Consider the following 16,978-nt stretch of genomic DNA (forward strand, 5'->3'; position numbering starts at 1 on the left):
CTCCGATAGCTCATTCCAGACACTTGCCACCCTCTGAACAAAATTGCCCCTCTGGACCCTTTTGATCTCTTCACTCTCACCGTAAATCTATGCCCTCTAGTTTTAGACTCCCCTGCGTTTGGGAAAAGATGTTGACGATTGACCTCATCTATGCCCCTCATTATTTTATATTCCACTTGTATAAAAAATTATAACCAGAGGGCACAATCTCAGACTAGAGACGATCCTTTAAAACAGAGATGAGGAGGAATTTATTCAGCCAGAGGGTGGTGAATCTATGGAACACTTTGCCACAGAAGGCTGTGGAGGCCAAAATACAGTGTCGATAAGACAGAGATAGATAGGTTCCTGATTAATAGGGAGATCAGGGGTTACGAGGAGAAGGCAGGAGAATGGGGATGAGAAAATATCAGCCATGCTTGAATGGTGGAGCAGACTCGATGGCCCAAGTGGCCTAATTTTGCTCCTATGTCTAATGGTCTTATGGTGGGTTTGTCTTATGAAGAGAGATTGCGTAGTATAGACCTACACTCTCTAGCGTTTAGAAGAATGGGGAAGGGGGGGTCGAATTGAGTTGTGCAAGGTGAAGAACGGTTTGGATAAAGTAGATGTGGAGTGGATGCTTCCTCTTGTGGGGCATTCTAAAACAAGAGGTCATAGTCTCAGGATAAGAGGTAGAAAATTAGAACAGAGATGAGGAGAAACTACTTCTCCATAAGGGTTGTGAATCTTTGGAATTTGCTACCCCAGAGTGCGGTGGATGCTGGGACAGTGAGGACATTTGAGGAGTTAGACAGATTTTTAATTAGTAATGGGTTGAGGGGTTACGGAGAGCGGGCAGGACAGTGGAGATAAGACCATGATGAGATTAGTCATGATCGTAATGAATGGTGGGGCAGGCTCCAGAGGCTAAATTGCCTACTCCTGCTCAGAGTTCTTATGTTCTAAGAAAGAACTATTCTGTCTAATTCCACTTTCCAGCTCTTGGTCTGTAGCCCTGTGGGTAACAGAACCTCAAGCGCATATCTGATGTTCTTTATGATTAATAAGGGGATCGGGGGTTTATGGGCAAAAGGAACACATCAGCCATGATCAAATGGCAGAGCAAACTCGATGGGCCGAATCGCCTAATTTTGATCCTATTTCTTATGGTCTTAGGTAGAAGGATCAAAACCAGAAGGCACCAATTTAAAAAGTGATTAGCAAAATAAACAACAGCAACATGAGGAAAAGCTGTTTTTTCTGAAGCAATGGTTAGGATCTGGAATGCACTGCTCGAGAGTGTGGTGGAGGCAGCTTCAGTGATGGCTCTCAAGAGGGAATTGGATAATTATCTGACTCAAACAAATTTGTAGAGCTGCAGAGAAAAGCAGAGTGTGGGGACTAGGTGCGTGGGTATCATGGACAAGATATGGCAAATGGCCTCCCCTTTTGTGCTGTACGCATTCTGTGATTCCATAAGCTATTTGTCATCTATCCCAATACTCAACATCAAGTTGTATTTGAGAACACTTGTGAAGTACCCTGGGATGTTTGACTCCATTAAAGACGCTGCATAAATTGCAAGCTATTCTGGCTGTGGATGATCCATGATGAGTGACCTGTTCCCAATTCTTCAATAATGTCAATCTGACTGTTCACTTGGAGATACTAAAGCATGGTCCAGTGGCTATGCCGCCTTTTATCCCATTGGAACCTGTGCGGCATTTACACAGTAACCTGCCACAGGAGATGGGGTTAATGTTAGAAACTCAGCTCCATGCAGGTGGTGGTTCTATGTTATGGTGTCTTGTTGTACTGCCCAACTTACTGTTTATATCCAGGTAACTCGGGCAGCACGGTAGCATTGTGGATGGGCAGCACAGTAGCATTGTGGATAGCACAATCGCTTCACAGCTCCAGGGTCCCAGGTTCGATTCCGGCTTGGGTCACTGTCTGTGCGGAGTCTGCATATCCTCCCCGTGTGTGCGTGGGTTTCCTCCGGGTGCTCCGGTTTCCTCCCACAGTCCAAAGATGTGCAAGTTAGGTGGATTGGACATGATAAATTGCCCTTAGTTTTGGGTGGGGTTACTGGATTATGGGGATAGGGTGGAGGTGTTAACCTTGGGTAGGGTGCTTTTCCAGGAGCCGGTGCAGACACGATGAGCCAAATGGCCTCCTTCTGCACTGTAAATTCTATGAACCTATAAACAAAAATCTCATGTATACCTATGTCACAAGTAAAATGTTTAAATTCAATTTCTCATGCAATAACCATACTGACGACAATGAGATTGACACCACAAAGGCAAGTTGAAAATATAATGCTCGATTGAAGGGAATAATTTCTTGCAGCTCCAATTGAATAAGATGCATAACACGATCCACATAATAGCCCTCAAGATAACTACGTTTCTATTTTGTTATTTACTTATCAGCTTATTTTCTCACTACACCCCTTCAGAGACAACACACAAGAACAGAATTTAGCTGTCTGGCGGACACAAGATAACAATGTCCTGTAGGAGGCAGTCAGGATTTGTCAGTAAACGCAATCTCCCCTTTTTCCAAAGCAAATTCAGCAGTTAATAAGGCATGTCGCAATTTTAATAAAATGAACAATGCTATAACACCACACTGCGACAGATACTATAGGTCTGATTAAAACACATTCAATATAATTAATTAAATATTCAACAACAGCGTGTTATTGTTAAAAACAAATGGTCAAAAAAAAACAAGACAACACGTACACATCAAATCCATATGCAGGATTAGCCAGCTGCTTGTAAAATGTCACACTGCATAGTTTAAAAAAAAAATCTATCCCGGTTGGTTAATTAAGGTCTGAAATTGACCTTTATCAATGGTAAGCACAACTTTATCTCACAAGATGAAGTTCAAGAAATTTCAGTAAATTCAATAGCAACTATACTTTTGTTTTGAGAAAGTGAAAATCTGCAACTGTGCAAAATAAAAAGCAATAAACTTGCAAGCTTAATTAAGCACATGCATACAGATCGCCCTTCAAGTTACAAGAGGATCAAGGATCTGCATCAAATCTTTTTGGAATAAGCTCTCTCAAAACATGTTAAAAGGTATTTTTAATTCAGTATTTTTAACGCAGTAGTTTGCGTATTATTTTAAAAAGATTAACAATGCTTTCTCTTGAGGACAGTGATAGCCGCCAGCAGCTTACATAATTATATACCATGCGCACATTTATTTCCAGCGTGCTGCCAAATTGGTGCCTCCAAATTCAACACTGAAACTTCTATTTTATTAAATTTTAATTCCAGCTTTCCCGGACAGCTAGCCACCAAGTCAGGAAGACATGAGACACGTTGGTTTAAAAAAAAATTGCACAGAAACCAGTTTAGTTTAATTTCCAATTTCCTCGACATGTAACCATTAATGCATGAGCAAAATCACTAGGAAAAATCCAATTGTGATGGGTTTCTCTGACGAACAGCAATGCAAATGCTCACACACAAAATTGAAAGACAGGGATATGCCGCGTTGTTATACCAGGGTGGATATATTTAGTCGTGTGCTATTTGATCTCCAAACTTTGTTTTGCTCGCTACCAAAGTCATCACTCCCCCTGGCAGCAGTCTGATATTAAGCCAGTCTGATCAGAGCCTGTCTGTCACATTAGATCCAGAGAAGAGCTTCGTATCTGTGCCATGACACAGGCCACTCATTTCCCCCTCAGTCACATTGTCAAACTTGGCCCGTCTCAGTTCAATCTGCTACTGAAACCCTCATTCATGCCTTTGTTACCTTTAGGCTCAACTATTTCAACTCATTGCTGGTTGGGTCTCCCACATCCTCCCCGCTGTAAGCTTGAGATAATCCTGCTGCCCATGGCTTGACTTGCATATTGGCCCATTCCCTTACCACTTCTGTGCTTGCAGTCATAGACTCTCAGTCAGGCATCCGAGCAATAAAATTAATATTCTTGTATTCAAATTCCGCCCACCCCCCCCCCCCACCCCCCCGCCCCCACTCGCCAAGGCCTTGCCCCTCCCTATCGTATAATCTCCAGCCCATAACCAAAATATCTGTGCTCCTCTAATTCTGGCCTCTCATTTTCAATTAAATTTTTCCACCAGTGGTGGCCCTGCCTTCAATTGCGTAGGCTCTGGAATTCCCTCCGCACATAGGTGTGTAGATGTGGATGGTACAGGTGAAATCATCTACATGGACTTCAGTATGGTTTTTGACAAGGCCTTGCATGGTAGACTAATCAAGAAGGTCATAGCCCATGGGATCCAGGACAATTTGGATCCAAAACTGGCTTTGTGGCAAGAAGCAGATGATGACGGTCGAAGGTTGTTTTTATGACTGGAAGCCTGAGTTCAGTGGTGTTCTGCAGCATCGATGCTAGGTCCCTTGTTCTTTATAGTGTATCTTAATGATTTGGATGTAAATGTAGGAGATATGATCAGTAAGTTTGCCGAGGACACAAACATTGATAGTGGGGTAAATAATGAATAGGAAAGCCTTAGATCATAGGATGAGATACACGGGCTGGTTTAAACAGTGGCAAATTAAACTCAACCCTGTAAAATGTGAGGTAATGCATTTTTGGGCGGAACTAGCAAGGCAAGGGAATATACAATGAATGTTAGGACCCTAGAAGTTCAGATGATCAAAGGGACCTTTGTTTGCATGTCCATAGATCCCTGAAGACAGCAGGACAGATAGATAAGGTGGTTGGGTAGGGAAATTGGATGCGTACCTTTATCAGCCAAGGCATAGAATATAAGAGCAGGGAGGTTTTGATGGAGCTGTATAAAAGCTGTTTAGGCCGCATTAGTACTGTGTGCAATTCTGGTCGCTACACTATATGGAAGTGATTGCACTGGAGAGGTTGCAGAGGAGATTCACCAGGATGTTACCAAGGCTGGAGCATTTCAGTTATCAAGAGAGACTGGATAGGCTAGGGTAGTTTCCTTGGAGCAGAGAAGGGTGAGGGGGGACCTGATTAAGGTATTTACAATTATGAGGGGCATACCATGGCGGCATGGTAGCACAGTGGCTAGCACTGTTTCTTCAGAGCTCCAGGGTCCAAGGTTCGAATCCCAGCTTGGGTCACTGTCTGTGCAGAGTCTGCACGTTCTCTCCGTGTCTGCATGGGATTCCGCCGGATGCTCCAGTTTCCTCCCACAAGTCCCGAAATACGTGCTGCTAGGTAATTTGGACATTCTGACATTCTGAATTCTCCCTCTGTGTACCCGAACAGGTGGCTAGGGGTAGAGGCTTTTCACAGTGACTTCATTGCAGTGTTAATGTAAGCCTACTTGTGACAATAAAGATAGGGTGGAAAGGGAGGATCCTTTCCCCTTAGCGGAGGGGTCAATAACCGGGATATATATTTAAGATAACGGGCTGCAGGTTTAGAGAGGATGCGAGGAAAAACATTTTTACCCAAAGAGTGGTGGGAATATGGAACTCACTGCCTGAAAGGGTGGCAGAGGCAGGAACCCCCACAACATTCAAGTAGTAATTACATGAACACTTGAAATGCCATAGTATACAAAGCTACGGGCCAAGTGCTGAAAAAGGGGATTGGAGTAGATAGGTGCTTGATGGCCGGCATCTACACGACAGGCCGAAGGGCCTCTGTCCATGCTGTAAATATTCTATGACTCTATATCTCAGACCTTTTCTAATTCACTCTTCTCATTCAATATGCTCATTCAAACCTTCCTTTTTCATCAAGCTTTTGGTCACCTGGCATAATATCTCCTCATATGGTTTGGTGTCCGACTTGGTTTTATAATGCTCCAATTAAGCACCTTGGGACATTTCACTGCTTTAAAGTTAGGTACAAGTTGGTACTGTTCACTGTTTGGAGTGAAAATCCACAAAATCTATTTAGAATTCCTACAGTGCAGAAGGAGGCCATTCAGCACATCGAGTCTGCACCGACCCTCTGAACGAGCACCCAACCTCGCCCTATCCCCATAGCCCCATCTAATCTTGAGACACAAAGGGGTAATTTAGCATGGCCAATCCACCTAACCTGCACATCTTGGACTGTGGGAGGATACCGGAGTACCCAGAGGAATCCTATGCAGACACAAGGAGAATGTGCATACCACAAAGACAGTCACCCAAGGCTGGAATCGATCCTGGGTCGCTGCCGCTATGAGGTAGCAGTGCTAACCATTGTGCCACCGTGTCGCCCTCCATACTTAATAATTTCCTCCATAATTTCCTCCATACTTTATGCACAAGTGACTCTCCAGTGATTGCTTAGCAAAAGACTATTCAAACATATCTTGTATGCAAAAGATTGTCGAATCAGATCTGTCATATTTTAAACTATTTAAATGTAATTACCTTTGATAATTAGTCAGAAAATCTGACTCATTAACACAAGTGGCAAAACATGGAAAAATTAAGATGTTAATTGTCTTGCTTTCTTGTAGCAATGCAATTTTTGCATTGCACATGACTGCCTTAGCCACGACAAGCCGCTACATCACAAATGGATTTAAAACAAAGTTGTACAATGTTGTTACACATAGTACCACCTCCTTCTCAAGGTGAGTATTTCAACAAATTTAAACCAGTTATATTAATTTTGATACAGCGTCTTGTGGAGAAGATCACCTAGAGTAGGTAACAAGCAAAAGGCCAAATTTTGAAACCTTTTTCTTTTGTTAAGTCATCTTTACCACTGAATCCCGTAGTATTTTACATTAGAAAAGAGCTGATCCTCTATCTTCAGAAAAAATGGTCTGAACAGGAGACGGCTCATGAGCAGCACTCCATGTATGCATTTAAGTAAACAAACATATACAGAACTCTGTTTCAACAGGGGTGAAAACAGGCTGTTTAACTTCACACTGGTCACAACAACAAAAAAGTCAATAAGGTGATAATACATACGGTCATAACTGCACTAACGGAGTATCAATATTTGAAAATCAACTCAATTCTGACAGCAATTAGATCAAAGCGCATGAGAGCGGAATTCTGCATGCTAGAATCTACTTGGTTTCCATGCTTGAAGCTCGGACACTGCTGAAGCTGCAGGGTTAACCCTCTGATGACTACTGTGAAAACTGACAACAAATAAAAAAATCTCAAAGAAACTCTTCAGTTTCTTTTTTCTACATGGAAAAAATGAATAAATACTCTTCAATTATTTACGTTCAGTATGCCTATAGGATACTGTAGGATAATGAAATATTTGATGGGAGCCAGAAAGACAACTCAATACTCTCACGGTTAATATGTTGGCATTGACAAAAATCTATCCTCCTGTGTGAGTAAAATCAGCGTCACTTTAAAGTAACCACAGTGCAGGATTAAATCACCAAGCCACAATTTAATAAGTAAACACTGTCAGCATTTGAATATTACAACACTTGCAATTCACTGCAACTATCATATTTTTTAATTGATGTAAATACTTATTGTTTCTGAACAGTGACCTACTGTTAGGGCTAATCTCAGTAAGGACATTACTGAGCATTGAGTGGTCAGCAAGCTTGAATAATAATGCTCACTTTATTCAACACTGTATGTGGTAACGTCTGATGTAACAGCTAAAATTCTGCTGCCTAGCAAAGCTTATGTAGGGTTTACCAGGAGTAGCACTTTGCTAATTGGCACAAACAGCCAGCTTTATTTTAAAAAGCAGCATGCACTCTAAATATATTATCATGGTACTCGTGGATTATTTTAACTTCATGCCACAATTATACTTGTTAAAAATAATGACCATACAGATCCTTATAATGCAAGGCAAATTTTGAAGGAAATTGGTATTGTTCAGAGCTAACAATGCTAGTCTGAAGGGAAGCATAATGATACATCCCATTATTATTCACACAATGACTCAGAGCACCTACCTCTGTGGCAGACACTTGAAAGCATCTTTTTATTAGAAAAACAAATCAATATGCTCTAGGGCTTACAATAACTGCTGCAGGCAATTTGTATTATCACTCCTTTCACAGGGATCCACGCTTAGAATAACTTATGACAATTAATACTATGAAACAACTGATTGTCACAAGTGATGAGTTGTAGTGCCTTTTTTGATAAGCTCAATCAAGTGAATTTCCATCAAGTATGCTGCATCATTTCCACTTGTGGATACATACAATTGCATTACGTGCGATAAAATATGGCCTTCACATAAATGTGGGTGCCAGCGTCATTCATAAAATATTAACTGTAATCAAGATCTGTAACTTATTTCTTGAAAATGCGCAAAATGAGGAACATTGGGGACGCTTCTGAAAGAGAACTCGATATTAGATGCCCTCTGACTGGCTTTGAGGTCTTAAGTTCCCATGCAATGGTACTGAATGTTTTTCCAGAAGATAAAACAGAATTGCCCCACTTTATATTAAGCAAAGGAACATTTTCACTAGAAGACCATGTCGGTACAATAATAGACAACTACGTAAACAATAAATGAACAATTAAGTGAATTCCGAACAGGAGCACTGTAAAAGTGAGAGCAGTATTGATGCCAAAAGGTCCTTAAAGCCATCACTGCAGCTGGTTAAGATTCTTACCCAATTGAAATGCATTTTATAGATTAAGTGCACAAACCATTTTGATCAATTATGTTAAGCTAGGTCACTTTTAAGTAAATTCCATTAATTTTTGTGCATACCAAATCATTCTTGCCTGAAAGCAGGAACAAAAAAAATAAAGATCACCAAGAGAATGATAGAAGATGGTAGCCAGCAGCAAAAGGCAAAAAAAAAGACTTAAAATTTCAAATTTGATTCATCCTTGTTCCTCGTAGGTCAATATAATTTACTCATCAAGAATCTGTTTGGTATTCACAAGTTACCATCTTGTTATGCCTTAACATGTTTGACATTACACTCGATTTGTGAAGTGGTTGCTGTCTCAAGGCAAATTATGCATTTGGAAACTTGATTCCTGAGCTGCAACAATTTGTGCACAAAAAAGATAGAGTAAATATCTGCAAAACAAACTTGTCAAAATAAACAGGATACAACGATGCAGGAGAGAAATTGCCTGGCATGATTTTGAAGCACTCGAAGGGACCAATTTAAATAACTAAATTTTACAAATGCAATGAATAAAAGAATAAAGCTGGACTAAAACTATCCTAGAACTTACCTTATTTTTGGGATTGGAAGTATTCATTACACTGCGGGTTTCCTTTCCAGTATAAATTACCACCCCTATCACCGTTCCTGTAAAAAAATAGAAGCTACAATGAAACTTAATATTCATATCAAGGAGCTGTTCCCAATTTACGCTGGTAAAGAGCCTGACTTGACAAGAATGTGTATCATGTTACACAATGGCTTGTATGGCAAAACAATGAGATACAGTATATCACATCAATAAACAGAATCCACACCCAGGAAACTAATGCTAAATTTTGCAGCTGGATTTTAGAACAGTGAAAAGAATTCAACGTGTCTGAAAACTTTGGGGGGGGGGGGGATGCGAATGAAAAAAATCATTTTCAGACTGGAAAGCAGTGACTCTCAACAGGGATTGATCGATCAATAACCACATCTTATTCATCAATTACCATATCTTACTCATTACTATGATTTCAGTTTGATCTCAAAAGATATTTTCTCAGCAATTATTTTTCAAGGATCGGTATTATTAGAGTATGCATCCAAAAGCACAGAGGAAGAACTGATTTTTTAAAAAAAAGGTATATTCCTGAAGTCTTCTGGAGCACGGAAGGTTTGGGGGGGGGGGGGGGGGGGGGGGGGGAATAAGATTCAGTGAATCACGTTTGGCAGTTTGGAGGGCGAGGGGAATTAGCAAACAACTCATTAAAGGTACTAAATTACAGTAGAGACAGACCAGCATCACAATGAATGTTGTTAACAATTCAGAATTCCAACCTTCCGACATTAACAAGCTATGAACACACCGGCTTCTCTGACCTTTACTTGCCCTCTGAACACTAAATATAATAGCATGGAGCACACCAAGGCACATATTATTGCACATCACTTAAAAATTGGTACTCCAAGAAGATTAGAAAAAAAAACATCCAGCTTATTCTCTCATCTATCAATTAAGAAAAGTCCATCAGGAGCATTCTGCAGCTATACCACAAAAACCATTTCATTCTCATTTGGTCTCTAGTATATTCTCATATACACATTACTCGGGAGGGTTAATTTTCTTCCAGCACAGAATGCCTAGAAAAAAATGTCTTAACGTAGTGAGAATTTGTGAATTTCGCTGTGGTTGATAGTTACAGACAAAATCCTGTTTAGACACGCAGTCACTACATATCGAGGACAATCTGTGGGTCAAGGTCAGGCTAGAGAAGAGTGCTTAGGGAATTGCATGGGGAACACCTCAAAACTTTCAGCTCCTATTGCCACTGCACCGACAATTACAGAGGAGACAGACCACAAATCAATACTGTGGAGGATCACTAACACCAGACTGATGTAAGTATATGAGGGTTCAATGCACAGTGGAAAAATAAGACGCAATAAATCCAGACGATAAGTGTCCCATTAGTATTTTTATTAGTTGATGCAATTTCTGAAAGGTTTATTAATAAGGCATAAGTGGTATATTGATACAAGAACGTCCCTGCTGGATATTACAAAGCAAACCTCAAGTATAATATAGCAATGTAAATAGGAAATGCATTCACTCAGCATTTGTTTCAACTAATGGGTTGTAATAAACCATCTTAGTATGTTACTGCATCCCCAACAGAGGGAAAAATGCCAGTTCCATTATTCCAATTATTTAAAATTGGGGAGGAGCCCTTCTCTATGTATTAAGTCATTAAGAAATTCAAAAATACTTGCAAGCCGACTAGTTTATGGAAAAAGGTATTTACACAATACTGTAAAGGTTCCCTACATGGTGAAAAATTAGGTGCAATGAAAAGCTGCACTGAAGTGAGCTTCACTGCGATCAGGTTTTGCAGTTATCTAAAAATAAATGGTTTAAACGATTACAACCTGCCTACGCCCACTCAAAAGCTTGTTATTTTGATTACAGACTACTACCCATATGAGAATTTGATACAATGCTAGCCACGCAAACAGACATGATACTAGACTACATTTCTGAGGATCGGCTCCATAATATTGCCCACCACAGCCCCCTTTTCAACTCATCTCCTGCTGAAACCCTCATTCTCGTCTTTGTAACCTCTGGACTTGACGATTCTCCAATGCTCTTTATGCTGGCCGCCGACTTTGCGTCCTCCTTAAATGTGAGCTCATCTAAAACAATGTTGGCTGCATCCTAACATGTGTCGGATCCTGTTGAGCCCTCACCCCTATACTCTCAGATCTACATTGGCTCCCAGTGCAGGAAAATCTCAACGTTTAAAACTCTCATCCTGGTTTTTAAATCCTTACGCAGTCTTCATCTCCAAGCTCTTTCAGCCACCCGACCCTCAGATTTGGGAGTTCCTCCGAATCTGGCCTCAGTCTCTTCGGGCCCAAAGCTTTGCAGTTCTCACCCAAAACCCCTCAGCCATTCACTCACTCCTTTGCCATGATATTTAAACCCCACTTGTAACAGGACATTTGGTCACCTGTACTAATATCGCATTTCGGCTTCCGGTTCCTTTATCGTAGAATTGACAGTGCAGAAGGCGACCATTCAGCCCATCGAGTCTGCACCAGCTCTTGGAAAGAGCACCCTACTTAAGCCGACGCCTCCACCCTATCCCAGTAACCAAGTAACCCCACCTAGCCTTTTTGGACACCAAGGACAATTTAACATGGCCAATGCATCTAACCAGCACATCTTTAGACTGTGGGAGGAAACCGGAGCACCCAGAGGAAACCCACGCAGACACGGGGAGAACGTGCAGAGCCCGCACAGACATTGACCCATGCCGGGAATCGAACCTGGGACCCTGGAGCTGTGAAGCAACTGTGCTAACAACTATGCTACCGTGCTGATCCATCCCTTTACTTTTTCCACTGTTGCTGCCCAGTGGTAATATTGCAGGGTTTGGGAGGACTAGGCCCCCCCCTGCTTCTCGTTCTTTGCAGGACTTTTTTGGGGATCGCCCCTCCCCCAACAAACACCATGATCAATTTTTCCTGAGTTGAAAAAGGCCTTGGGGATGTAGTTCGGTTTGGATCTGAACAGGAAGAGGAACCTGGGCAGTACGTTCATCTTGATCGTTTGCACCCTCCCCGCCAGGGAAAATGGGAGTCTGTCCCACCTCTGCAGGTCCTTTTGAACTTCTTCCACCAGGCTGGTCAGGTTCCGCTTGTGGATCCATGTCCAGTCATGGATGATTTGGATCATCAAATAGAAGAATTTGTTTCTGGCCTGTTTAAATGGCAATCCCTCCAGCTGTGACCCCCTCCTTTGCGGGTTCATTGAGAAGATCTCACTTTTGCTCAGGTTGCCAGAGAAGGCTCCAAACTCTTTCAGGAGCACCTTGATTCCCTCCATGCTCCTTTATGGGTCCGCGACGTAGAGTAGGTCAACCTTCGTAGAGCGAGATTCTCTGCTCTCTGTCGCCTTTCCCCTTTCAATTCTTCGCTGCTCTGAGTGCGATCACTAGGGAAAACAGCAGCAGGGACAACAGGCATCCCTGCCTTGTACCTCAGTGCAGCTAGAAGTACTTAAAGCTGGTGGTGTTCGTCTGCATATTCACCATGGGAGCACTGTACAGGAGTTTCACCCAGGCGGTGAACCCTGCTCCAATCCCAAACTGCTCCAGTGCTGTGAGCACTTGCATAAGATTCTTTCAAAGGCCCTTTTATGCACCCAGGGAGATGATCACTCTGGTGTTCTCTCCCTGGATGGGGTCATTATCACGTTCAGCAGGCACCTGATATTCGTTGTTAGCTATCTACCCTTATAGCCCACCTGGTCTTCTGCCACCACCTCTGGTACGCCTGGCTACGATTTTGGCCAGCATTTTCATTTCTACATTGAGCAGCGAAACGGGCTCGTCAGGTTATTTAACGTGAATTCTGGCCCCAGCGAATCAGATGCCAGCAGGGCTGCGAATTGCTTGCAATTCACCTCAGCTATTTGCAACTCCTGAATTTTGTTGAAACAGCAATCCCAGCGGAAACGTGAATTGCACATGATTCAGTTCCAGTGGGAACACGGTCTCCCAAGTGGAGCATCCAGCCTCTTTCTCTCACAAACCTGTTGTGCGAGATATCACAGATACAACATATAATACCTTGCACTTTACAAAACTTCAAGATGAAAGTAACTTTGTAATTTCCTTTTCAAATTTCATCCCCAGGTATTAGCATAGCTTTCTATTTCTCAACCTCTTGTGATGGATTCATCGTGTTTGCTTAAGATAGAATTATTTCCACTCTCCAAATCGTTCTCAGATGGTTCTGAGGATTTCCCTCCTTGCCTCCAGCAGCAGATTTGGGGAAGTTGTCACTGGGATAACATTCCCAAGTTGAATTTTTCCTCCCCTGTTAAAAATTGTTTGTCTAAGTGGTTATTTGCCATGGCTGGGTCTGGCTGCAATGTGACCACGGTCAGCAACACCTTCAGCAGCCCCTTAAAGCTCCATTATAAACACCAGTACCCTCTGCAATAGATTATCTCAAACACCATTCTTTTTTATGGTTCAGATTTCATAAAATGTTTGGGGGGAGGGGGAATATTTTCCACCTGTGCCTGACATTAATTGAGTATTCTGGTTCTAAAATAGCAGAATGAAACTCGCAAGTGTATCTGCCACTTCCATGCATGCAGCAAGTGCAGGTCCCCGAGTTTTCTTTTACTCTCTGGCAGTCATGTGACATGGAGTGTCTTGGTGTTCCATAAATCCAGGGCAAAAATGCCTGCGATGCACCTCTCACAAACACCTAACTCAATAGCAAGGAATCTCTCCATGCATACACAATTATGCACCAAGTTTCTAAACAGAACAAAAACCACCGTATAAGGGCCAATTTAGATCTGACCAACTGTAAACGTAGGATTTTGAGAATGCTAGCTGATATTCTTCGCACGCTAACAGCTTGCTATGCCACCAGCAACCCCAAATCGCTCAATAGGTGCCAAACTCGACACCATAACGAGTTATTAGGACAGGCGACGAAAAGCTTGGTCAAAGAGTTAGGTTGTAAGGAGAACGATGAAGGAGAAGAGAGAGGTCAAATGGTTTAGGGAGGGAACTGCAGCACCTAGGGAACAGGCAGTGACGGCATGGCTACCAACAATGGAGTGCTTAAAATCAGGGCGAATTGGAGAAGATCAGAGATCGCGCAACCTCAAAAAGCTGGAGAGCTTTTCAGAGCTAAGAAGGGCTGAGGGATCGGGGGCGGGAGGAAGAAAAAAAGAGATTTAAAGTTTTGAAACCGGTAAGTACATAGAACATAGAAAAATACAGCACAGAACAGGCACTTCGGCCCACGATGTTGTGCCGAATTTTTGTCCTAGATCAAGAACAAATTAATCTACACCCCATCATTCTACCGTAATCCATGTACCTATCCAACAGCCGCTTTAAGGTCCATAATGTTTCTGACTCAACTACTTCCACAGGCAGTGCATTCCATGTCCCCACTACTCTCTGGGTAAAGAACCTACTCTGACATCCCCCTATATCTTCCACCATTCACCTTAATTTAAGTACCCTTGTAATGGTTTGTTCCACCCGGGGAAAAAGTCTCCGACTGTCTACTCTATCTATTGCCCTGATCATCTTATAAACCTCTATCAAGTCGCCCCTCATCCTTCTCCTTTCTAATGAGAAAAGGCCTAGCACCCTCAACCTTTCCTCGTTGGACCTACTCTCCATTCCAGTAAATCTGGAATGGTAAATCTCCTTTGCACCTTTTCCAAAGCTTCCACATCCTTCCCAAAATGATTCGACCAGAACTACGCACAGTACTCCAAATGTGGCCTTACCACGGTTCTGTACAGTTGCATCATCACCTCACGGCTCTTAAATTCAATCCCTTTGCTAATGAACGCGAGTACACCATAAGCCTTCTTCACAACTCTATCCATTTGAGTGGCAACTTTCAAAGATCTATGAACATAGACCCCAAGATCTCTCTGCTCCTCCACATTGCCAAGAACCCTACCGTTAACCCTGTATTCCGCATTCATATTTGTCCTTCCAAAATGGACAACCTCTCACTTTTCAGAGTTAAACTCCATCTGCCACTTCTCAGCCCAGCTCTGCATCCTATCTAAGTCTCTTTGCAGCCGACAACAGCCCTCCACACTATCGACAACTCCACTAATCTTCGTATCGTCTGCAAATTTACTGACCCACCCTTCAACTCCCTCATCCAAGTCATTAATGAAAATCACAAACAGCAGAGGACCCAGAACTGATCCCTGCGGTACACCACTGGTAACTGGGCTCCAGGCTGAATATCTGCCATCCACCACCACTCTGACTTCTATCGGTTAGCCAGTTCGTTATCCAACTGGCCAAATTTCCCGCTATCCCATGCCTCCTTACTTTCTGCATAAGCCTACCATGGGGAACCTTATCAAATGCCTTACTAAAATCTATGTACACTACATCCACTGCTTTACCTTCATCCACGTGCTTGGTCACCTCCTCAAAGAATTCAATAAGACTTGTGAGGCAAGACCTACCCCTCACAAATCCGTGCTGACTATCTGTGGGCAGCACGGTAGCATTGTGGTTAGCACAATTGCTTCACAGCTCCAGGGTCCCAGGTTCGATTCCGGCTTGGGTCACTGTCTGTGCGGGGTCTGCACGTTCTCCCAGTGTGTGCGTGAGTTTCCTCCGGGTGCTCCGGTTTCCTCCCACAGTCCAAAGATGTGCAGGTTAGGTGGATTGGCCATGCTAAATTGCCCTTAGTGTCCAAAATTGCCCTTAGTGTTGGGTGGGGTTATGGGGAGAGGGTGGAGGTGTTGACCTTGGATAGGGTGCTCTTTCCAAGAGCCGGTGCAGACTCGATGGGCCGAATGGCCTCCTTCTGCACTGTAGATTCTATGATTATCCCTAATCAAGCAGTGTCTTTCCAGATGCTCAGAAATCCTATCCTTCAGTACATTTTCCATTACTTTACCTACCACCGAAGTAAGATTAACTGGCCTGTAATTCCCAGGGTTATCCCTATTCCCTTTTTTGAACAGGGGCACGACATTCGCCACTCTCCAATCCCCTGGTACCACCCCTGTTGACAGTGAGGATGAAAAGATCATTGCCAACGGCTCTGCAATTTCATCTCTTTCTTCCCATAGAATCCTTGGATATATCCTGTCAGGCCCGGGGGACTTGTCTATCCTCAAGTTTTTCAAAATGCCCAACACATCTTCCTTCCTAACAAGTATCTCCTCGAGCTCACCAGTCTGTTTCACACTGTCCTCTCCAACAATATGGCCCCTCTCATTCGTAAATACTGAAGAAAAGTACTCGTTCAAGACCTCTTCTATCTCTTCTGACTCAATACACAATCTCCCGCTACTGTCCTTCATCGGACCCACCCTCGCTCTAGTCATTCTCATATTTCTCACATATGTGTAAAAGGCCTTGGGGTTTTCCTTGATTCTACCCGCCTAAGATTTTTCATGCCCTCTCTTAGCTCTCCTAATCCCTTTCTTCAGTTCCCTCCTGGCTATCTTGTATCCCTCAAGTGCCATCTGAAACTTGTTTCCTCAGCCTTACATAAATATCCTTCTTCCTCTTAACATGTTGGACAAAACTCTTGGCAAAACAAATCACAAATGCTGAAGCCTCATAGAATTTACAGTGCAAGAGGCTATTCGGCCCATCGAGTCTGCACCAGCCCTTGGAAAGAGCATCCTACTTAAGCGCATGCCTCCACCCAATCCCCATAACCCCACCTAACCTTTGGATACTAAGGGGCAATTTAGCATGGCCAATCCACTTAACCTGCACATCTTTGGATTTTGGGAGCACTCTGAGGAAACCCAGTCATAGGTAAAAAGTGCAAACTCCACAGTCATGTGAGAGTACCTGTAAGAAATGAGTATTTTTAAAATGTACCTTTAAGAAATGTGTGTTATCAGTGATGTCAGAGTCTGGGTG

General features: G+C 42.7%; 1 protein-coding gene across 1 annotated transcript in view; it reads right to left on the minus strand.

Moving 5' to 3' along the window:
- Window positions 1-16,978, minus strand: part of atp9b (ATPase phospholipid transporting 9B) — a 340,330-nt gene that overhangs the window by 119,048 nt on the left and 204,304 nt on the right. The window contains exon 11 of the mRNA XM_038810251.1: window positions 9,106-9,182. Within this exon, the coding sequence (XP_038666179.1) occupies window positions 9,106-9,182 (77 nt within the window). The remainder of the gene's footprint in view (window positions 1-9,105; window positions 9,183-16,978) is intronic.

The sequence above is a fragment of the Scyliorhinus canicula genome, chromosome 10 (assembly GCF_902713615.1).
Source record: "Scyliorhinus canicula chromosome 10, sScyCan1.1, whole genome shotgun sequence".
NCBI classification, from domain to species: Eukaryota; Metazoa; Chordata; class Chondrichthyes; order Carcharhiniformes; family Scyliorhinidae; genus Scyliorhinus; species Scyliorhinus canicula.